General features: G+C 42.3%; 1 protein-coding gene and 1 pseudogene across 1 annotated transcript in view; one reads left to right on the top strand and one right to left on the bottom strand.

Moving 5' to 3' along the window:
• Positions 1-6,880: 6,880 nt before the first annotated feature.
• Positions 6,881-23,483, top strand: part of Uhrf2 (ubiquitin like with PHD and ring finger domains 2) — a 78,826-nt gene continuing 62,223 nt past the window's right edge. The window contains exons 1-2 of the mRNA XM_041661137.1: positions 6,881-7,347; positions 15,949-16,182. Of these exons, the coding sequence (XP_041517071.1) occupies positions 7,195-7,347; positions 15,949-16,182 (387 nt within the window). The 5' untranslated portion in view covers positions 6,881-7,194. The remainder of the gene's footprint in view (positions 7,348-15,948; positions 16,183-23,483) is intronic.
• Positions 13,035-13,588, bottom strand: LOC121454049 (annotated as a pseudogene).

The following is a 23,483-nucleotide window of genomic DNA, read 5'->3' as shown; positions in this document are numbered from 1 at the left end:
TGTGTGTTATAACACATAAAAAAATTAATAAATGTAAAAAAAACCAGAGTAAACCAGACAGTCCAGGAATGGTCTTGAAAATCTGATGTGGACTTATTTGTGCCCTCTATTTACATACCAGTATATTAAAATTCATGTTTTGAAAATCTATCTTCTGGTATGAGTATATATGCAGAGAGGCTTTGATGAGACAATTAAGGTTATATATGGTTATTATTAGAATGGGGTCGTAATTCATGACTGCTGTCTCTGTTAGAAGATGGCAAGGGCTGGGAACGAAGCTCTCGAACACAGTCTGCCTGTCACAGAGAGGCAGACAGGTGGATGTCTTTTTCAACAGAACAATTATTAGCACATGCCTTTAATCCCAGCCCTCAGGAGGCAGAGGCAGGAGGATCTCTATGAGTTCCAGGACAGCCAGGGCTACACAGAGAAACCCTGTTTCGAAAAACAAAGGTGGAGGCAGTTAACAATTTAAAACAAACAAACCTAACAGTCTAACATCTAGCTCTAAGTGGTGCCACGAATATTCAGGAGGAGAGTTCCCTCGACTAGAGCAGGCAAGGCAGAGATGACACAGGAGGGCCAGACGTCTGCTCATGGATAGCAAACCACCACATTCACACCCCCTGGCCCCCGAGAAGGATGAGTGGGTGCTGTGGCTGCTTGGATTAGAAGTTCCTTGAGAGCAACAGAGACTAGCTGCTCAGGGCCTCAGTTTTGTTTAGCCAGGCCACCTGGGGTCCAGACTATCAATGGTCACCAAGGTCAGAGGCAGGAGATCTTAGTCGGTGACATGATCACCAGAAGGGGAAGGGTCCCTCGATGCAAGCGTGTATGAAGGACATTGGAGACCAGCAACTGCTGAGCTGCCTGGATCCTGGGATTTTATGGCCCTTCAGAGGCTTATCTTGTCCTTGCTTCTGATTGGTGCAGGGCATCTGCTCCTAGAGTGATGCTGGTTATATTCAGCTACTTGCGTCTGATGTCAGGACATTGAGCAGGAGCGCCTCCATCTTGTTTCTTAGTTTTGTTCTAAGTGCTCACTACAAAACCACAGAAAATAAAATGATTGGCCGGTAGAGATGGCTCAGCTGGTAAAGGTACTTGCAGGAATGATGCAGGCCTGAAGACCAGAGTTGGGTCACCAGAATTCATTCAACTGTGGAAGGTGAGAACCAACTCTGCAGAGTTGTCCTCTGACCTACACACACACACACACCACAATAATAAAAAATGCTATAAAACTGGGAGAGGGATATGTTGTGGTGGTATTTCAGAAGAGCTGGAGGAGGAAATGGAGAAGTATAAGATCAAAATACATGGTATCTACCAATAAAATTATCAAAGAAAATTAAATTTAAAAGATAAAATTGGGGGCTAGAGAGATGTTTCAGTGGTTAAAAGCACTTGCTGCTCTTAGGACTCAGGACTGGTTCCCAGCACCAACATGGTAACTTACAACCATCGTAACTCCAGTTCCAAAAGAGCTGATAATTTCTTCTGATCTCTGAGGGCACCAGGAACTCATTTGGTGTACATGCATACAGGAAGGCAAAACATTCGTATACATAAATTTTAAAAACTAAGGTTTTGAAAAATAAAATATAATAATAAAATATTAAAAAAAGAATTTGGGTGTGGGCCAGGCAGTGGTGGTGCACACCGTTGATCCCAGCACTTGGGAGGCAGAGGCAGGCAGATCTTTTGAGTTTAGGGGCAGCCTTTCTACAAAGTGAGTTCCAGGACATCCAGGAATACAGAGCCATCCTGACTATGAAAAAGAATTTTACAAAGATGTGATTACCATGAAGTCTCATATAACCAAAAGTTTGCTATTAACTCATTAAAAATGGAAATATTAAAATTATATTTTAGTAGGGTAAATAAAGACATAAAATTTTAAAAAGATAAAAAAAATCATTTAGATGTGGATGATCAGCTCATGATGACCCTGGGTTGAGCTGACTGTGTGAAAACTAGGCTGTATTAAGTTTAAGAGAGCTTAGATCTCTGTGTCCAGACTGCATCTGGCCCAGAAATGAGAAATCACACTTCCTCAGTATCATCTTCTTTTCTAGCACTGGTCTGGTTGGACTTCCTGCTTCAAAGGAAATGTGTGTGGTGGCAGAGGAGGGGCTCTGTTTGCCTTCTTACAGACCACACCTGGACGGAGCAAGCTGCTGAGCTGGAATTACAGAGTGCAGCATCTCACAAGGGTGTGCTCTCTGCCACATCACACTCACTCTAAATGTGCTTTGTAGTTTTGACAATTAAAATTCACTCAGCATATTTGCTGCCATTATATCAGGTGTGTATCAATTTCAGACACACTTTGTCCCCCCAGTTGTGCTGGGAATAGACTCCCAATCCTCATCATAGGCAAGCCCTCTACTGTCAAACTACACCCCAGTCCCTGGACCACACTCCCTTTCTTTTTTTTTTTCTTTTTTTCTTTTTTTGGTTTTTCGAGACAGGGTTTCTCTGTGGCTTTGGAGCCTGTCCTGGAACTCGCTCTGTAGACCAGGCTGGTCTCGAACTCACAGAGATCCGCCTGCCTCTGCCTCCCAAGTGCTGGGATTAAAGGCATGCACCACCATCGCCCGGCCCACACTCCCTTTCTAACCAATGATTTTTCTCCCATGAGTTTGTGAATAATCCAGAATTACTGCAACCCTCAAGGTGTGTATTTTGGGTACAACATCCTCTTTTCTTTCTTTCTTTCTTTCTTTCCTTTTCTTTCTTTTAAATCTACCTTTTGTGGCTGGAAAGATGGCTCAGTGGGTAAACTCACTTGCTACCAAGGCTGATAACCTGAGTTATCCCAGAATCCAGTCATGGAAGGAGGTAAGTGACTTCTGCCAGTTGTCACATGACCTTCACATGAATGCTGTGGTATGCAAGTACACACACACACACACACACACACACACTCACACACACAAAATGTAATGCATTTTTTAAAATATTGTCTCTTATACTTTTGGCTGCAAAAAAAAATATTGTTTCTTTGCTGGGTGTGGTGGTAGTGGCTGTAGCGTACACTCTTAATTCCAGCACTCGGGAGGCAGAGACAGGTGGATCTCTGTGAGTTTGAGGCCAGCCTGGTCTACACAGAGAGTTCCAGACAGGCAACCCACTGACTGGGAGAAGATCTTCACCAACCCCGCAACTGACAAAGGTCTGATCTCCAAAATATATAAAGAACTCAAGAAACTAGACCGTAAAAGGCTAATCAACCCAATTATAAAATGGGGCACTGAGCAGTACAGGCTCCAAAGCTACAGAGAAACCCTGCTTCAAAGAACAAAACAAGAATAGTTTTTTGGAGGAACTAAGTGAGTTCCAGGTTATCTGGGGCTATAGAATGAGACTTTAAACAAAAACAAACAAACAAACAAACAAAAAAGAATGCAAGCTGGGCGGTGGTGGTGCACACCTTTAATCCCAGCACTCGGGAGGCAGAGGCAGGCGGATCCCTGTGAGTTCGAGGCCAGTCTGGTCTAGAAGAGCTAGTTCCAGGACAGGAACCAAAAAGCTACAGAGAAACCCTGTCTCGAAAAAAAAAAAAGGATGCAAAAGGAAAAGTGTAGAACTGGGTCCAAAGGAAAAGAACAAGCCTTTCAAATGGGCCCCCTAGGTTAGCATCAGCTGGCTTAGTTTCCGCACTCTCCCTTCGATGCTCACAGCAGGGCAGAGTGCACTCTTTTTATGCTTCCCAGTGAGGTGCTATACTTGCCACTTTAGAGACGTGCCCTGACACAGGAGTGATGGACGTGACCCAGCTCTGAGCCCTGCACCCTACCTTCCCCCAGACAAACAGAAGCAGAATGTTTCCCCAGATCTTCGGAGATCTTCCAGACTAACAGGACACTGACCCCCCAGCACAGCCATTCAGTTTTGTGACTCAAAGTTTTACCTTTTTGTGAAACCTTTGCTAATTTAAAGCCCCCCCCCCCCAGTGCTGAACACACATAAACATACATGGGCACACACACACATGCACACACACACACACACTCGGACACACTGGCAGACCACACACATACGGGCACACTGGCACACCATGCATACATGTTTGTGCAAATGACAGGTGCATGTAGAAGAGTATCTGTGCACACCTATACATACATGCATAGGTGTGCACAGATAATACCTTTCCAAAGCCACTAATCTTTCTCCAGTATCAACAGCAGAATCCATTGACTTTAAATTGAGTTTTCCAAGATGAATGTGGTTGTGGGAGTGGGTGTGATCCCAGCACTACACAATGAGTTTGAGGGCAGTCTGGGGGTACATGAGATTCTCAAATAAGCAAAAAAGAATGAAAAACAAACAAACAATAACAACAAAACCCTTTAACCAGATCCAAGTCTTGCATTGGGCTTTCTTTATAACTAATCTCTAAGCAAGCAGAGGAAATTTTCTTTGTGGTATTTCTGTACAGATCAACTCTAAAATCAGCGACAGGATTTATGACTTCATATATGCTATCAGTAGGTAGAAAATAACCTACATTTTCCAAGAAGGATCTTTATATAAATATGTGATTTTGAGCATATATAAATACAACATATCGCCGGGCGGTGGTGGCACACGCCTTTAATCCCAGCACTCGGGAGGCAGAGGCAGGCGGAGCTCTGTGAGTTCGAGACCAGCCTGGTCTACAGAGCTAGTTCCGGGACAGGCTCCAAAGCCACAGAGAAACCCTGTCTCGAAAAACCAAAAAAAACCAAAAAACCCAAAAAAACAAAAAAAAACAAAAACAAAAACAAAAAAACAAAAAACAAAAAAAATATCAACAAACAGTAAATGTTCAACATAATTTTTTTACATATACTCTCACCCCTGCCTTGGTCACTCCCCAAATTATAATAACATTCACCGACCAGAATATCCTCTTATTTGCATATCAATACCACCTCTTTCTCTATTTGCCAAAATGTGTCTCCATCAAACACCACTACAACAACCAAAAGACCAGTCCTTTTTCTCGGAACCTCCCTTCTTCCCTTCACTCTCTTGGACAGTTATTTCCAACTATCAAACGTCTTCATCTTAGGTGCATTTGGGATCTATTTCAATTGTAGCACAATTCAAATGGAACTCAAGGCATTCCCCCAACTTGCTTCCTGTCCTAGTGAAGAACAACATTTATCCAACCAATCCATTTAAGGCGTCCCTGAGAATTACCGTCACACCCATAGTTCTCGTGGTTCCCACCCACAACTTCTACAATCTGGAGCGCCATTTCCTAGAACACTCAAGAATACATTCTCATTCTAATTTTTCCACCGAGGATAGCAGCTGCCTTTTGGCTAAATTCCAACCTCCCTTACCTTCCCACAGTTCCTTTTTCCCTAAGGCACTTTCTACTGTCATTCTCAATTGGTAAACAGGCCTTGAAAAGGGTCAAGTTCCCCCCCCCCCCCCCCACACACACACCTCCGCCCCAGGCCTACAAAAGCCTGTTTTGGAATGCTAATGTCAACCTTTCTCTGATGCAGTCTCTTCTGATGTGAAATGAATGCATACTTCCAATCGTTGGTTAGGCACACTGTCTTCTTTGCATATTCCCAGTTTATCTAAAGTCTCTTGATAACAAAAGCTCTAAAGTACCTTATTGTGTACTCCTAAGGGATTAGCAGGAAGAGCTAACGTTCACTAGGTGTTGACACGCTCTACCTGCTGCGGAGGAAATCCAAACAACTGGTTCAAGATCACATTTTAAGCAGAAAAACATTACAGTTCTTGTGTTTCTCACTCCACCCACGAGGCGAACACTTAGCGCGGGCTTCACGCACGCCATTACACTCGGGCAGTGCACCCTGCGTACTTCAATGGTCCGAGATGCTTGCAAAGCCTTTTAACACCAAACAGCTGATCCCTTCTTAGGGCAGATCAGATGCGCTCAGGTGTATCTATCGCTTCCTCTCCTGAATGTTTTAGTTAATTAAGGAGCAGAGAAGGTGACTCAGTTTAGAGGTTCTAGGTGGGGAATACTTTTTCTTCCCCACCAGTAAGCTGACAGACACACGAAGTGTGTACGTGCATTCCACGTTCCCTGCCTTTCCCCGTTAGGCCATTTTGAATTTAATTAATTTGGTTGTTGCAAAGTGGCGCCTCTTAGCTTCACGGGAGTAGTTAGTGCTGGCCTGAATCCCCACGTTCCCGGTATCGATGAACGTAAGATACATGTTTGCTTTGCTTTTGCGATGGGCCCGGTGTGGAGGGCCGGATTCCCTCCGCTCTGAGGTGTCCAGTTCCACAAATCCAGAATCCCCGCGGCCGAAGGCGCCCTTCGCGCAGGAGGCAGACTCGTCCACCTCCAGTCCCGGCACCCCTGGCGGGAAGTGGGAATGGGGGCCCCGCGGACCAGCGCAAAGCCAGCAGCCTGAGCCTGTGTGGGGCGGCGTGGAACCGGCCTCCCCTCCTGGAGCATCCCAGAAGCGGGTTTCCGTGGGAAGGCCGCGCGGGAAGCGTGCCCACGAGGTCCACGCAGCCCGGGGCCTTCCGCAGGCCCCGCCAGCCCGCGTGGCGGGCGCTGTCCTGGTGGCGGGCTTCCACATCCTTGTGTGATGGCTGCGCCCCCATTTCTCGGCCATGCAAGTGCGCATCACGGGTACTTATTTCGAGTGTGTTTTTGACACCATAGCCTCGGCCTCAGGAGAGCGAGACCAGCGTGGATCGGGCTCCACCAGCCCGGGAAGGGAACACGCGAGGGCGGAAGGCCTAGGGCGAGCCGAACCCTGCAGCCCCCGCCCCCTCCCCCACCCGGGTAACGGCTCCGGGAGCCCCGCCCCTTTCCATGTTAGCGCCCTGGGGCTGTGCGTGAGGCGGAGCCCCGCGTGGATCTCGCGAGATCCGGGTTGGCGCCGTGACCTCCATGTGGGAGCTCGAGCTCTATAAGTAAACACTCGGCGCGGCCGAGACATGGACCCTTCCTTTCTGTGAGGCGGAGGCTGCGCGCGGTCCGGGCGGGTTCCGGCTTCCTTACCCCCCCCCCCCCCCGGCCGGGTGGGCGGTCGCGTGGTTGGCCGCGTCCGTCCTCGTCCGCCCTCGCGTTCGCCAAGGCGCCGCGCGCGGAGTACCGGAGCCTTCCGGGGGAAGCGGCGGGAGCCGGTCCGGGCGGGGCGCGGCGGTCCGAGAGCAAGGTAGACAAAGGGGGCCGGGACCCTTGTCCCCCGCGCCGCGATGTGGATCCAGGTCCGCACCATCGACGGCTCCCAGACGCGCACCATCGAGGACGTTTCCCGCAAAGCCACCATCGAGGAGCTGCGCGAGCGGGTGTGGGCGCTGTTCGACGTGCGGCCCGAGTGCCAGCGCCTGTTCTACCGGGGCAAGCAGGTGAGGCGCCCCGGGGGCGAGGCTGGGGGTCGGGCCGGGCCGCTGGCGGGGCGCGGGATGCAGGATGCGGGGCCCGGGCCTGCGGCTGTGCGTCCTGCGGGGGGGAAGGCCGGGGTGTAGGGCCCTGGAAACCTTGCTGTCCTAGGAAGGGGGACAGCAGCCACAGGCGTAGCGTGCGAGGTTCCTGGGTGCCTCTCTTCCCGCGCTTGGGGGGAGGGGATGATCGGAGCCGGGAAAGGCAGCGGGCTGGGTGGCGCAGCTGTGCCCGGCCGCAGGAGGGACGAGCTGGCATTATGGGCATCGCTGGCTTGCTTCGCTCCCCTGCCCCGGTCTCCCAAATGCGGGATGAAAAATCAGGCACCTTTCCCCTGTTGTCTCACTGGAAGGATTGGAGCGCACTGAAGATGGGAAGGGGTCACGGAATGCATTGCCTGTCTCAGACCTGGGCTTTGGGAACGATGTTTGTAGCAGGAAGTCGGGTTTAAATCTGTAGGGACAGCTTTACCTCTCACCTTTGAATGTTCCCCACGTTCAGGCTTTTAAAGCTAGCCCTTCATCATAACTAGCAGTAACTCAAAAGACAGGAAGTAGATTTGGGCCACAAGGGGCATCTCCGTTAAATTTAAGTGTCGCCCAGCCTGGTCAGCATAAGACATTTCCTATCCGGTCAGTCTCAGTCAGTGATTAGATCCTGGACCCATCTTGTTTTTCTTGCCTTTGTCTTTGTGTTGTCTTTAGTCCACTGAAAAGTTGGCATCTTGCAGACGGTAGACCACAGTTTGGCTCTAGTCCTGAGGTTTGAATTAAATGCAGTTCTCTGATTCGGTGGAAGTAGCCTAGAGGCCACAAAGCGTTGGAAGGGATATTTTTGTTCCCTTTACAGGTTTACAACGTCTCAGAGAGAACAAGAAATTGTTTTGGTGTTTGGAGGGCCTCTCCTGTGGAAAACCTGTAGCATTTTCTGCTGTTCTTGTAGCCAGTTCTGTGTTGATTCTTGTGTTGGACTAGTAAAGCGTTCACTTTACTAGAAAGCTTTTTTTTTTTAAAAAAAAATGTATCTGTATTAAATATTATGTAGCTTTGTGTTAATGTGCCTCCTGTGGCCAGTAACTTTTCCTTTTGGTTACCCGTGAAAGCTAAGTAGTCACATCTGAATTTTCTTTTCTTTTTTTTTTTTTTTTTTTTTTTTGGTTTTTCAAGACAGGGTTTCTCTGTGGTTTTGGAGCCTGTTCTGGAACTAGCTCTCGTAGACCAGGCTGGTCTCGAACTCACAGAGATCCGCCTGCCTCTGCCTCCCGAGTGCTGGGATTAAAGGCGTGTGTACATTGATTCCCAGGATACTTGAGTGACTTAAATAGATAGAAATTAAGGATGAGAATATAGTGGTGGGCAACAGCCCGAAAATGTAATATTGAAAGGTCATCTGCATGTCTTAATGTAAAGGTAGACTTTGGTTTAAATCCAGGACTTACAAAATAGACTTTCACTAAAATCACTAATAAGAAAATGCTTCCTGGTTGAGGATAGATAACCCTTGTGCACCCGCCCCCCCAACACACTGTTAATCACTCACTACTTCCCTCTCCCCAGCTGAATAATGAACCAGTAAGAATGAAAATAGAATTTAGGTGCCAGCCATTGACTTGGACACGAGAAAAGGAAAATATTGCTCCCAATTATTTACTTTTTCGTGAATGACAACTAGCCAGGGCAGTGGTTATTATCTCCTTTTGTCTTTGATATTCTCCAGTTGATGGGGATAGCAAAGTGTGCTTGTAGCAGGCAGATAATTGGTACCACAGGGCTATTCATTTCCTGTAAAGTGAGTTTAGTAGAAAAGAGGTGTCCTGTCTCAAGATGTTTTACTGCCAAGTAATGGTATAAATGAGACAGATTTATCTAATCGGGTACCATATTCCAAGCTCCTCTAAGACTGACAAGAGGATCACTGGAGCCTAGGAGTTTAAGGGACGGGCCACACGTATTCATTTTAGTGTGCCCCAACCTGTTATTTATACTGCTTTTAATGTTTGGAGTAGTGTAGTTGAATTTAACTACGTTTCACAGGACTCCCTTCCCCCCCCCAGTTAGGGTTTTTCTGTATATCCCTGTCTGTTGTGGAACTCACTCTGTAGATCAGGCTGGTCTTGAACTCAGAGATCCCAGAGATCCACCTGCCTCTGCCCCGAGTACTGGGATCAGAGATGTGTGGCACCATCTCCTGACTTCAGAGGAAATTTTTGTGAACACCAGACTTTGAAATGAACTTTAAAGGGATAACTTTGTACTAGTTTCTTTCTATTTGAATGTGCTTTCTGCTTTCTCAGAGCCAACAGCATTATCTTTGCGTGGATGCCTTACCATGGCCCACTGAAGCAGAGTATGTGGTTTACAAGGTCTCCGGGAGCTCTGTATACAAAGTTTGACCGTTTAAGAAGCTGGGTTCCAGATGACCTCATCCCTTTCTCCCTCTTCCAGAGCATAATTTGAGTCACAGATAACTTTGTATCTGCACTTAACATTAAATATGGAGGAACTTAAGTAGTCTAGGCAAATTACTCCAACATTCTTAATAACTCTTAACAAACTGTGAGGCGTTTCTGAATAAAATGGCCTAAGCAGTGAAAAATAGTAACTTTTTTTTAAAAATAAAAGACTGGAATATTGCCTAAGAAATAGGAATGAGTGTATAGCGTGAGTGTGTGTGTGAAAGAGAGCTATTATGAAGAAAGATGACTTTCTTAGAATTTCTTGCCTTGATATGTTTAGTGTTCTACTCTAACTTGTTAGATGTTATTTTCCTGCTACACCACGTTTAGAATGTACTACTGAAAGCAGTTTAAGAGCCCGGCGATGGTGGCGCACGCCTTTAATCCCAGCACTCAGGAGGCAGAGGCAGGCGGATCTCTGTGAGTTCGAGACCAGCCTGGTCTACAGAGCTAGTTCCAGGACAGGCTCCAAAACCACAGAGAAACCCTGTCTCGAAAAACAAAACAAAACAAAACAACAACGAAAGCAGTTTAAGTCATTCTTGGCAGTTATTTAATAGAAAGTAATTAAAATTTGTAGAGTATTCACTCCTAAGATCTCTGACACTTGTCAGATACCAATAAAAAAAATGTAATGGAAACATCTTCAATTTATAATTAAGCTAGGTCTCACTGTGGAGCCCAAGCTGGCCTTGAACATGGGATCCTCCTGCCTCACCCTACAGAGTGGAAGGATTATATATATATATGTATGTGCCACAAGATTTATCTTAATTTTACTTCTTTAATGTCTCACCTGAGCATGAGACCCGGCTAGAGTGATTTGGAGAAAACTGATTTTTCCCTCTCCCAGCAGGTATTTTTTGGAATGGATTACTAGTGCATTTGAATGGTTTATACTATTTTAGAGTTTTGATTTTCTACTTTTAAGATTTTGAAGTAATTTTCATAATGTTTATTACATTGTCTAGACAAAATTGTACATTTTCACCTGTTTCAGAGTTAGAGTGTTTTATTTTTGGCTATTGAAGAATGTCAAAACGAAGGTTTTTTTTTTTTTAAACCAAGCCTTATTTTTTTTTTTAAAAAAAGCTGCATATTTATTTCGTTTTCTGACTGTACTTGTGCCTTGAACACTTTCACAGCAATTTTCTGCTTCTCGATAAGGAAAGCCTGCTTGGTCCTGTCACGAACACACCTGGCATACATGGAACCACTGTAGGCCCTGCTGACGTGCTTCTTTGTCTTAGACACTCTCTTAAGGACTTTCAGTCTCACAGCGCGAGCCCCTGATGTCTGCCTAGGCACATACCACATGTGGATCTAGCTGCTTTCCCAACATTTTTGGTGTAAAAATAAAAGATGCAAAGGTAAACAATCCTGTTACCAGGGATGCGAGACAGCCTAGTTTTGTTAGAGACTGTATTGTAGGAAAGCCTGTGACATGTGTCAAAGGCTAGAGCTCTCCGAGCGCCTCTAAGTACTGCTCCAGGAAGAGGAAAAGGCCACATTTTGTTTGAGTGATTCCCCTCCTTCCTAAGGAAGGCTTGGGGCTAGAAGAATACTTTCTTACTGCTGTTTTAGTAATTTTTACATTAATTTATTTGTGTGCATCTGTTGTAACACATGTGGAGGTCAGAGAACTCTTTGAAGGCATGTGGATCCTGGGGATCAGACTTAGGCCCTCAGGCTTGGCAGCCAAACCTTTAATCCATCTCAAAGCTTCCCTTTATTTAAAACGAGTTAAAAATTTTTAATATATTTTGATAATGTTCTTCCCCTCCCCCAAGTCCTTTCAGATCCTGTCCCCCTTCTTACCCACTGAGCCTTAAAACAAAAACTTAATACTACAACAACAACAAAAAAACCTCACCAAGACCAAGGAAACAAATAAAACTACATCCAGAAAGAAAAAAGAAATACCAAGCTATAACCAGTAAAAGCACACAAAAAAAAAACCTGTGGAGTCCATTATATGTTGGTCAGGTACTCCTGAACATGAGACCCGGCTAGAGTGATTTGGAAAAAACTGATTTTTCCTCTCCCAGTAGGTATAAGTCTTCCAGTTTAGTTGTTAACCTTTGCCCTAATAGCTAGTTTTTTATTCATTCTTGAAAATATAAAAAAATAGAATAAGATAAAATGAAAACTATCACCTCAAAGTCAGATGACACAGACCAACAGAAGGAAAAGAGTCCAGGATTAGGCACAAGAGTCAGAGGCCTGCTCGTTTGTACACCCAAAAATACCAATAACCAACCCACTAAATTGGAAGCCATAATATATACTCAGAGGACTTGGTGCAGGCCATGCACATGCTGCTCCAGTCTCTGTGTTCATATGAGCTATGATCATGTTAATTTAGAGGGCCTTGTTTTCTTGGTGTCCTCTATCCCCCCACTGAGCTCTGGTTTGATGGAGACATCCAACTTAGCGCAGAGTATTCCAAGGTCTCTCACTCTTCATGTCTGGCTGTGGGTTCCCATCCACTGAAAGCTGAACAAGGCTCTGATCTACATACATAGCAGAATATCATTAGTCGTTTTATTGCCACACCACTTTCTTTTCACCCTAGGTCTCTGGGCTTTCTAGTCTCAGCTTCTTGCTCACTCAAGCGGTGCTGGATGTGGGTTCTATCTCATGGAAAGGACCTTAAGTCAAATCAGATACTGGTTGGTTACTCCCACAAGCTTTTTGCCACCATTGCCCTGGTATATCTTGCAGGCAGTACGTAGATAAAGGGTTTGTGGCTGGCTTGGTGTTTATGTTTTAAATATATTAACATTCCTATTCATATGAAGGCTTACTTAGTTACTGGCTTTGGGTACTGAGTTGTGTGTGTGTGTGTGTGTGTGTGTGAGAGAGAGAGAGAGAGAGAGAGAGAGAGGAAGGGAGGGAGGGAGGCGTGGAATGAACCCAGGATGAGTACTGCCTGTGAGCTACTTTGAGTCCCTCGGATTAGCTGAGCTGTGAGATAGTACCTAGTTTAATTCCTTGATCCCTCTACTGGGAAGGTTGTGAAATTCTTGATTCCTTGTACTATTTGACAAATAAGAATACCTGTAACCTGTAAAATTGTGCTAGCTATGGTCTTAGGTCTGCCACCTAAATAAATCTCACTAGTGAAGTAATGATTAAAGGACAGATGTTTCCCCCTCCCCTTTCTCTGTAGTTGAAATCTTTTTTTTCTGAGAAATTTTATTGGCCTTTTGGATAAAATTTATTTGCCAGGAAGAATGATCCATCATACTTCTGCTAGAACCAGCGCATGGCTTCCTCTTTGCTGATTCCGTGTTTGGCCCCAATACAGCCTGCCCTGCGCTTCTTGTCTGCAATGCTGAAACCTGGCCTGCTCAGCACCACACAGAAGTCCAGGCCGTAGATCCCAATGCTTGGGTCATATTTGATGCCCAGGTCAATGTGTTCTTGAATCTCGAAGCTGAAGTTCCCAGTATCTGAAAAGTTATTTTCCATAACTCATACTCCCGCCCCTTCAGGCCTTTCTCCACAACTTCTGCCTTGGCTCCACAGACAGTTCAGTGAAGAGCAATCTTTTCATTTCTCCTGATTCTGAAGGACCTGATGGTGTACCTAGCTTTGGAAAAGACAGGTGTCTGGCCTGTGAGCTGCTCCAACACCTTGGCTTCCTGGGTCAGTCTGTCTCCGCTTTCCCCAACACAGATATAGAGGCAGAGTTTGCAGATGCAAAGTTTCCACGTGGGGTTCTCCTTTTCATCCTGACCTTGCGACATGATGGAGGACAGGAGTGTAGTTGAATTCTTAAATGTCATGTTACTGTATTACACAGTTGTGAATGGTATGGATATTGCATGAAAGAATGGTTAATGCAATGCTTAAATTGATATTTCTGAAAGAAATTGTAGTTTTGATCTTTAAGAAGTTTAATTTTAACAGTCAACTGTTCATATACCCTTTAAAGAAACAAAATAGAAAATTGGTGTCTTAGTTTGGTTTACTATTGTTGTGAAAAGACATATGACCATGGCTACTCTTATAAAGAAAACATTGACTTGAGGGGACCTGATTATAGTTTTAGAAGTTCAGTCGATTTTTGTCATGGTAGGGAGCATGGCAGCATGCAGACAGAGGTGATGCTGGAGCTAAGACTGCTACATCTTGTAGGCAACAAGGAATCAACCGACTTACTGGACAGTAAGTATCCTGAGCATAAGAAATCTCAAAGCCCTCCTCCACATTGACACACTTCCTCCAACAAGGGTCCAACAAAGCCACACCTCCTGATAGTGCCATTACGCATGAGATTATGGGGGCCAAATACATTCAAACTACCACAGTTGGTTTCCTAGACTGCTGTAACAATACCAGGATGGTATGGAGAGCTGTCTTCAGGCTTCTGTTTTGAGGAAATAGTGTTTATTATCTTGAAGTTGTTACCATTCCATTTACGTGGCAACCACTCCATTTATTTACATGACTTTCTTGCCTGTCTCCCCCCTCTCCTCGCACTCCCCCCTCCATTGTCCTGCCTTTTCTGTGTCTCTCCTTGTTTTTAGCAAGGGCACCAATTAGACTGGATTAGAGGTCCTCTTAATGATCCCATTTTATATTTATTACCTTTTTAAAGACCCTATCTCCAACCTAGGTCATATTTTGAGGCATTAGAGGTTAGGGCATGTAAGTGTTTAGAAGACCCAAGTCAGTCCATAATAATAGGCTTTGAATTTCTTTTAGTCGTGTGCTGTCTTGGATTATATCTAAAGACCCCATTTCTAAATAAAATTAGGTTCTGAGGTAAGCCATTCCCTTGATGCTGGAAATGAAATCCCTGAGTCTTAACATATGTCATGTAGGGACTCTCAGCCCTCTGAGGTACTGTGGAGTAGAACTTCTAGTATATCTGATCATGTCTTTTGGGAGGTGGGGGTGTGGTGGAGGTGACAGTGGGCACAGATAAGTTCATAACCTTCTGAAAATGTGGGTGAATTGCAAGATAATTTATGTGTTTTTCCTAGATGACTTTGTGACAAAATTTGCTAGTATTTGCAGATGGATAGAATTAGAGAACCATAGAGAAATGGAATATAGTATAATTGAAATATATTTCTGATGTGGGATTCTCCTCTGTATGCTGTGAATACCATTGGTTAATAAAGAAACTGGCTTAGCCTGAGACGGTTGAGCTAGGTGGGGAAAACTAAACTGAATGCTGGCAGAAAGAAAGGCCTAGTCAGAGAGAAGCCATGTAGCCCCTCCCCCCACCAATCAAATGGAACTTTACCCAGGTAAGCCACAGCCACGTGGCGATACACAGATTACTAGAAATGGGTTAAATTAAGATGTAAGAATTAGCCAATAAGAAGTCAGAGCTAATGGGCCAAGCAATGATTTTATTAATACAGTTTCTGTGTGGTTATTTCAGGAGTCTGGGCAGCAGGGAAATGAACAAGCGGAGGGCAGCCGGGAACACACAAGTGGCCTTCTTACAACATATTTCTGATTAGTTTTTTTTTTAAAATATTCTTCACTTAAAGGAAGTATTAATTGAGCTTCAAAAAGATAAAGTGCTAATAACCACTATTACATGCAGCTTGTAAAGAAAACAATAAAGTTCTCACTTTCAAAATGTATTTTCCCACACTTGGAGTGGATTTAGGCACTGTTGATTAAAATAAGTTTTGTTGAGAGAGCCTGCGTATCATATACTTGTAATCCTAGCACTTGGAAGGCTGAGACAGGATCACGAGTGAGGCTAGCCTGGGCTGTATAGAGAGACTGTCAAAAGACTAAGAGACAATAACAAAAAGTGATAAGAGGCTAAATGTAGTTTAGAGAGTTTGTGTGTGTGTGTATGAGCTACACAATGAACTATGAGATTGCAATAGCTATGTACAGTTTTTATTTTAATGACATTAGTGTAATCTGTAGTTAATTTGGAGTGGTTCTTAACAATTTACTGGGGTCCAGAGAGGATGCTGAAAATAGAAGCCATAAAGTAGTAAAAACCATTTCAAGATCATTAAGTTGTAGAGTTGTCAATTTTAATAGCTTATATAGAATATGTGGACAAACTAAACATGTAGAAATGTAAGTTTTGAGATAAGCACTTCAGTGTAGTTTTCTGTTTTTCTAGTTGGAGAATGGATATACTTTATTTGACTACGACGTTGGACTGAATGATATAATTCAGCTGCTAGTTCGTCCAGACTCCAGTCTTCCTAGCACTTCTAAGCAGAATGATGTTCAGGCTAAACCCCGTTCTAATAATCAGCCTAAAGTAAAGAAAACAGCAAGAGGAGGATCTTCCAGCCAGCCATCTACATCAGATCGTACTTGTCTTATTGATCCTGGCTTTGGACTCTATAAGGTATGTTACCAGACTTGTTGATTGTGACAATAAAAATGCTTATTCTCTGTAAGATGCAATGAGTTAGTAAGCATTGATTTCCATTAAGTAAAGATTCCAGCTATTCATATTGTGTCAGAAGTAGTCTTTGAAAATTGACCATGGGGCTAGGGATAGCTCAGCTGGTGAGTGCTTTTATTTATTTATTTATTTTTAACAGATAAGAGACTCTGGGTTTGAGTCTCAGCACTACCAGGAAGAGAAATATTGTAGTGGAAATATGTAAATGGTATATGTACAGTTCAGAGAATGATAAAACAAACATATTTGTGTAATACCACCCACGTGAAGAAGTAGAATAATGCCAGGACTTTTGAAAAGGGCACTGCTTGCCTCTCCCATCTTCCAAGGGAATTACTTAGAGTAACATTTTAGTGCAAATTCTCTTTTTCTTCTTTATTACTTATATGTACACATGTCTAAACAATATGCTGTTTTTATCTGTAGCTGTATCTCTTTATAATGAAGTCCTTTTCCTCACCATTGATGTTTCTTACGTATATAGTTACATTTTATTCTTTTATGTTATTGTGGCTACTTTATCAACATGCAACTGTATGTCTAGTATGTATTTATTAGATGTCTGGGCATTGTTCCAGCTTCAGTTTTTAACAATGCTGTTTAACCCATATATACTCTGCTGCACATGTGCTAGAATTTTAAAGATTTCTATTTAAAAAAAAAAAGAGGTGCTGATTGCTCACTCAAAGTATGCTGTCAAGATTTTTGTTGTTTCATTGTTCCTTTCGTCTGTCCCTGTGCCCATGCCATTTGAATACTGTAGCTTTACAGAATTTTTTGATAACTTCCTTTTTCCCATTTCTCAAATATAACATCTCTTCAAGGGTTTTTAGCTTTATAGTTTGCTACAAAACTTGTAATAAAAAACTGTTAGAATTTGCTTATGTAAAACTACAGAAGACCTTACTGAAATTTCAATGGGGATTGCCTCTATAGATCATTTTATATATGAGTTTTTTAATTCATGGACACAGATCTCTATCAGTTTTTTTGAATTTTATAATGAATGTTTGAATTATTTCTGCTAACTTTATGGTTTTGATGCTACTTAAATGGTCATTTATTTACTGGTGCATAGAAATTCAGTTGGCTTATTAATTGACTTTTGAAGAGCCACTTTGTTGTATTGCTACTTCTGTTGTATTTAAAGCACTAAAACATGCCATTTTGTCTATACTAGTTCATATTTTGTAGACATCTATATTAGTTTATTTTCTTTGCTAATAATATAGTAATGCAGAACAAGTAATGTCTAGAGGGGTTTATTTTGGCTTATGGTTATAGCAAAAGGCTAATGAGCTGCATCTGGTAATGCCTTTCTTGCTGGTGACAAAAAAGAAACAGTGTATATGTGGTCTTTCTCTTTTTGCTTTTGTTTGTTTCCCTTTTTTGAGACAGAGTATCTCTGTAGCTTTGGGGCTTGTCCTAGAACTTGCTCTGTAGACCAGATTAGCCTCAGACTCACAGAGATCTGCCTGTCTCTGCCTCCCTAATGCTGGGATTAAAGGCCTGTGCCACCACAGCCCGGCATTTCTTGCTCTTATAAATTAAGCATCCACATTTATTTATGAGAGATGGATGGGTCTTGCTATGTTGTTGAAACTGTCCTGGAATTTCTGGGCTCCATTTTTGCTTCAGCCTAGTCCTCAATAGCTCTTCATATCGTACCTTGATGAGGATTGAACTGTACTACCAGCGTTAGAGGGTTAGCCCATACTCAAAACACTAAGTACTAATCCTCTACATTTTTTTCATGTTGTTACTTTTAAAGTAGACTTACTTTAATACATATATTAGTTATGTTTTATTGCTGTGGCCCAGTGCCTAACAGTTTAAAGGAGGGAGAATTTATTTTAATCCATAGTTTCAGGAAGTTCAGTCCATGGTTGCTTGACTCCATGCATCTTGACAGAGTGTCATGGCTATGTGAAACTGTGGTAGAGGAGCTTCTTTGCTTATGGTAGATAAGGACCAGAGAGAGGTAAGAAATATTGAGTTGGTATAACCTTAAAAGGCACACCCCCACATGACCTGATTTAAAATCTGCTCCAACACTTTTTAGAACCTCCCTAAAGAGTGCTTTGAACCAGGATTTCAACCACAAATGTGATGGAGACATCTCGTATCCAAAGACTCATGTCCTCTCATAATTACTAATATTTGTTCATTGTTTTAACAGTTCAAGCATTATTCACTAGTCTTAAATTCAGTGTCTTGTGATACTGAAGGTGAAATCTTTACCATGAGTCCCTGTCAAGTAAAAACACATACTTAATGCAAAGTAATCATTCCTACTCCAATGGGAGGAACAGGAAACAAAGGGTTAGGTAAAGTAAGACCAAAACCTAGGGTTGCAAATATTGAGTTCCATAGCTCCATTTCTAGCTTCTAGGGCATGTGATGTCAGCAGGTAAGCTGCAGTGGGTTTGGGTAGCTTCACTCCTATGACTTTGCCATTTGTAGCCTACATGTCATCTTTCTGGTTACCTTACTAATTATGGCTTGTTCAACATTGTTTGCATCTTCAATATCCTGGAGTCACTGAAGCTTAGGTTTTACCCTTGCAGCTTTTTGTATTGTTTGCTTGGGTTGCCTGCATGAAACATGCTTCTGCCACATATTAACTGACTTTTCAGGCCTTGTTTTGAAATCTTACTAGAAGTTTTCCACCACTTTGGCATTCTATATCTTTGTAAAATCATCAGTAGGAGTTTAAATTTTGCTAGTGCTGTTGGTATGAACCTTAATCACCTGGCTGACTTATTGATTTTTTTCTTTTTTTTCCTCATCCTTTGAGAGGGAGTCACTGTGTATACTTGTATTGAAGACAGAAGTAGTTGTGCATGTCATTTCCCTGAGGACAAGTATAAAGAAAAAATTCATCAACATGGGAGATTTGTCTTTTCTCACCTATTTTGGTCAATGGAAGCTTTTTTTTTTTTTAAATGGCCCTTCTTATACTATTGTACTATTATTGAGAGGTTTCTTTCTGTTTGCTGGTACTGTAAGATATTTCAGAGTCACCTTGCATATTTCCTGCTGTAGTATTGTAACAAGCCATTCTTCAAAGGGCACTTGTTTCTCTTCTTTTTCCTTCCTACTCTTCAGAGTGTGTATATGCTTTTATGTTGGTTTGAGTGTACTTCCGTGCTTTTGTGTATTGAGACCAGAAGTTAATGTTGGGTATGTTTCTCATTACTTTCAACCTTATTCTGTAAGACTGTCTCTCACTGAACCTAGAGCCCAGTGATTGAGTAAGCTGATTTGTGGCAAGCATGCGGGAGCTGCCTGTTGTGCTATCCCATCCTAAGCACTGGAGTTATAAATGCCCACTACCATGCCCAGCTAATTTTATGAAGTTCTTAAGCGGTGCTCCAATATTAAATATACTTGCCATACTCTAAATATACATCTATAGTGGTAGTTAGAAATAAACCATTTACAAAAGATTAGGGAAAAGATGCCTAGTCAATTATAATAAACTTTTAAATAATCACATTAAGGAATCATTGTAAAAGTGTTTTTTAATTATGTGGTTTTTAAATTATGTATATGCAACAAATGTGCATGCATATGTGTAGATCACAGGTTGAGGTGTAGGGTATCTTCTTTAGTCACTATCTACTGTGCTTTTTTTGACTCACTGAACTTGAAGCTCAGGGATCCATTTGTCTTCATAGTATCAACCCCCCACTTCTCTACCAGTGCTGGCATTACAGGCATGCACCACTGTGCCTAGCTTTTTATATGGTTTTAGGGATCTGAACTTGGTTCTTCATGTTTGTATAGCAAGTACTTTACCAACTGAGCCAATTCCTCAGTTGCTGTGAGGGTACTTGTTGTCTTTGTTCCTGGGTTTTCAAAAATGCTGAATTGAGCAAGGACATTTTTAAAGAGAATATTTTGTAATATATATATTTATATTCATACATACTATTTTTGCGGGGAAGGAAATGGTTTTTTTTTTTCAGCTTATAGTTTATAGTCCAGCAAGAAGGGAAGTAAAGACAAGAACTTGAGGCAAAACTGATGCAAAGGCTGTTAAGGAGTGTTGCATACTGGCTTGTCCCTTATAACTTGCCCAGCCTGCTGCCTTCTTCTTTTTTTATTTTCTTTTTAAAATTGATTTTATTGAGCTATACATTTTTTCTGCTCTGCTTCCTTTCAACCCTCTCCCATGGTTCCCATGCTTTCAATTTACTCAGGAGATCTTGTCTATTTCTGTTTCCCATGTAGATTAGATCCATGTATGTCTCTCTTAGGGTCTGCATTGTTGTCTAGGTTCTCTGGGATTGTGATTTGTAGGCTGGCTTTCTTTGCTTTATGTTTAAAAACCACTTATGAGTGAGTACATACGATATTTGTCTTTTTGGGTCTGGGTTACCTCACTTAATACAATGTTTTCTAGCTCCATCTATTTGCCTGAAAATTTCAGGATGTCATTTTTTTCTGCTGTGTAGTACTCCATTGTGTAAAGGTACCACATTTTCCTTATCCATTCTTTGGTCAAGGGGCATTTAGGTTGTTTCTAGGTTCTGGCTATGACAAACAATGCTGCTGTGAACATAGTTGAGCACATCTCCTTGTGGTACAGTTGAGCATCCTTTGGGTATATACCCAAAAGTGGTATTTCTAGGTCTTGAAGGTTATTTCCTAATTTTCTGAGAAATCGCCATACTAATATCCAAAGAGACTGTACCAGCTTGCATTCCCACCAGCAATTCAGGAGTGTTCCCTTTTCCTCACAACCTCTCCAGAATAAGTTGTCATCAGTGTTTTTGATCTTAGCCATTCTTACAGGTGTAAAATGGAATCTCAGAGTCATACATATGAATTTATGTAGATACATATATCTGAATATATATGTCACTGTTGGTGTCTCTATTAAACTTTATTATTACTTTTTACCCTTTTAAGAAGACATTTATTTCTATTTTATGAATATAAATTTTTTTTTTCTGATTTTCGAGGCAGGGTTTCTCCGTAGCTTTTGGTTCCTGTCCTGAAACTAGCTCTTGTAGACCAGTCTGGCCTCGAACTCACAGAGATCCGCCTGTCTTTGCCTCCCGAGTGCTGGGATTAAAGGCGTGCGCCACCACTGCCCGGCTGAATATAAATTTTTTGCATGTATGTTTGTGTGCCATGTGCAAGCAATGTCCACTGAGGCCAGAAGACAGCATCAGAAATCCTGGAACTAGAGTTACAGACTGTTGGAAGCTATCGTTTGTGTATTAGAAGCCACAACTGGATCTTCTGCAAGCACATAAGTGCTCTTAACTACCGAATCATTTCTTCAGCCCCCACTTCTCAGTTTGTGGGTGTATGGGTGGAGTGGTGTGGTAGAGACACAATTGTAGGCTTTTTTGTTGAGTTGTTTTTCTGTTGTGCTAAAACAGTTTATAGCTGAGGCTGGCTTTAAAAACCAGATCCTCTTGTCTCTACCTCCCAAATGCTGGTGTTACAGATGCATACCATCACACTTGGTCAGAAGCTGCTGCTTTTGAAGGCAGTGAAAGGATGAACTTATTTTCATAGAAGAGACAGTAATCAGTCAAAAATACTTATAGTTCTTTTGTTCTGGCAAACTTCTGTGCCTCCTTTCCAGACTACCTGAGAAGAGCTTCATAAGAGACTAATTTTCTTTTTTTTTTTTTTTTTTTCGAGACAGGGTTTCTCTGTGGCTTTGGAGCCTGTCCTGGAACTCGCTCTGTAGACCAGGCTGGTCTCAAACTCACAGAGATCCGCCTTCCTCTGCCTCCCAAGTGCTGGGATTAAAGGCGTGCGCCACCATCGCCCGGCAAGAGACTAATTTTCTTAGCAGGTTTCTCTTTTTATTTTCTGTGCTTATGCTTTGACTATCACCTAGTTTGATGGTTTTGAGATAGTCTTCACTATTTAGTCTAGGGTGGCCTTGCATTTGTGAACCTTTTGCATACCCAGGTTTTGGTGTTACAGGCTCTTTGTACCACTGTCTGGCTTTATTTAATAATTCATGTATTTTATGTTAATATATAATTTAGATACTAGGTGTCTTAACTTTGTTACTACACGGTCTGGCCGTTGGGACAACGATTTCACTATCAACTGGTTTCAAATTCTAGTTAAATTGTTTATTAGTTGTATAAGGTTTTGCAAGGCAGTTTACTCTATTTTTTCCATTTAGGAACATTGTGGACTTGGCACTTAACTATAAAAGGCTACTGTGGTATTCATACTATAATATTTTTTTTTTTTTCTGGTTTTTCGAGACAGGGTTTCTCTGTGGTTTTGGAGCCTGTCCTGGAACTAGCTCTTGTAGACCAGGCTGGTCTCGAACTCACAGAGATCCGCCTGCCTCTGCCTCCCGAGTGCTGGGATTAAAGGCGTGCGCCACCACTGCCCGGCCCATACTATAATATTTTTAATTGCATTTAATTAGTTTATTGGCTGCAGAAGCTAACATAAGTTTGTGTCCCTTTCAGTTTAAAATGAAGTTGCCATTAAGAATTTTTGAAATTTTGTCTAATGCTTTTCAAGTGCTTATTTCTGGATAGTTCATTCATTCCCTGAGTATTTGTGTATTTAATGCACATTTGTTTAGGTATTGGGGACAGAGAAGTAGACATGATATTTTGCTTTGCCTCCTGAGAATTTAACTGTTGATTTCTGTAGGTAAACTGAAAACAATTTAAAATGCTACTACTTTGGTACTAGGAGGATGGCTTAGCAGTTAAGAGCACTTAATAATTTTGCAGAGGACCTAAGTTTGGTTCCAAGCTCCCACTTGGTGGCTCACAGTCATCTGTAACTATTCCAGGAGGTTCTGGCACACTCTTTTGGCCTTTGTGAGAACTGTATGCACATGGTGCACATACAGACAAATAGGCAAACCATTCATACATATAAAAATAAGCTTGGCAAAAACTATTATTTTAATTATGAATTTCTTTCATGTACTGAAATATTGATTAGTTAACATAAAAATCTTGTTAAAAACTGGGGATTATCTGTGCATGGTTGCCTTCACTTTTAATCCCAGAGGTAAAAGCAGGTGGATCTCTGAGTGCAATACAAGATTGAATTGGTCTACATAAGGAGTTTTTGGCTAGTCAGGGTAAAGTAGTTGAGACTCTGTCTCCCAAAAACAAATGAATCAAACAATTTAGAAGCTTCCCTTTATATCTTGAATATGTGGGGTGTCTATGCCATTTTTCGTTTTGTCAGATTTTTTCAGGGGGGAGAGGATGACCGTGCTAAAATAT

Source organism: Microtus oregoni, unplaced genomic scaffold (assembly GCF_018167655.1).
Source record: "Microtus oregoni isolate MIOR12 unplaced genomic scaffold, Mior012 000012F_ref0000307, whole genome shotgun sequence".
NCBI classification, from domain to species: Eukaryota; Metazoa; Chordata; class Mammalia; order Rodentia; family Cricetidae; genus Microtus; species Microtus oregoni.
The sequence above is the reverse complement of the archived record's forward strand: the minus strand, read 5'-3'. Positions and strand labels throughout refer to the sequence as shown.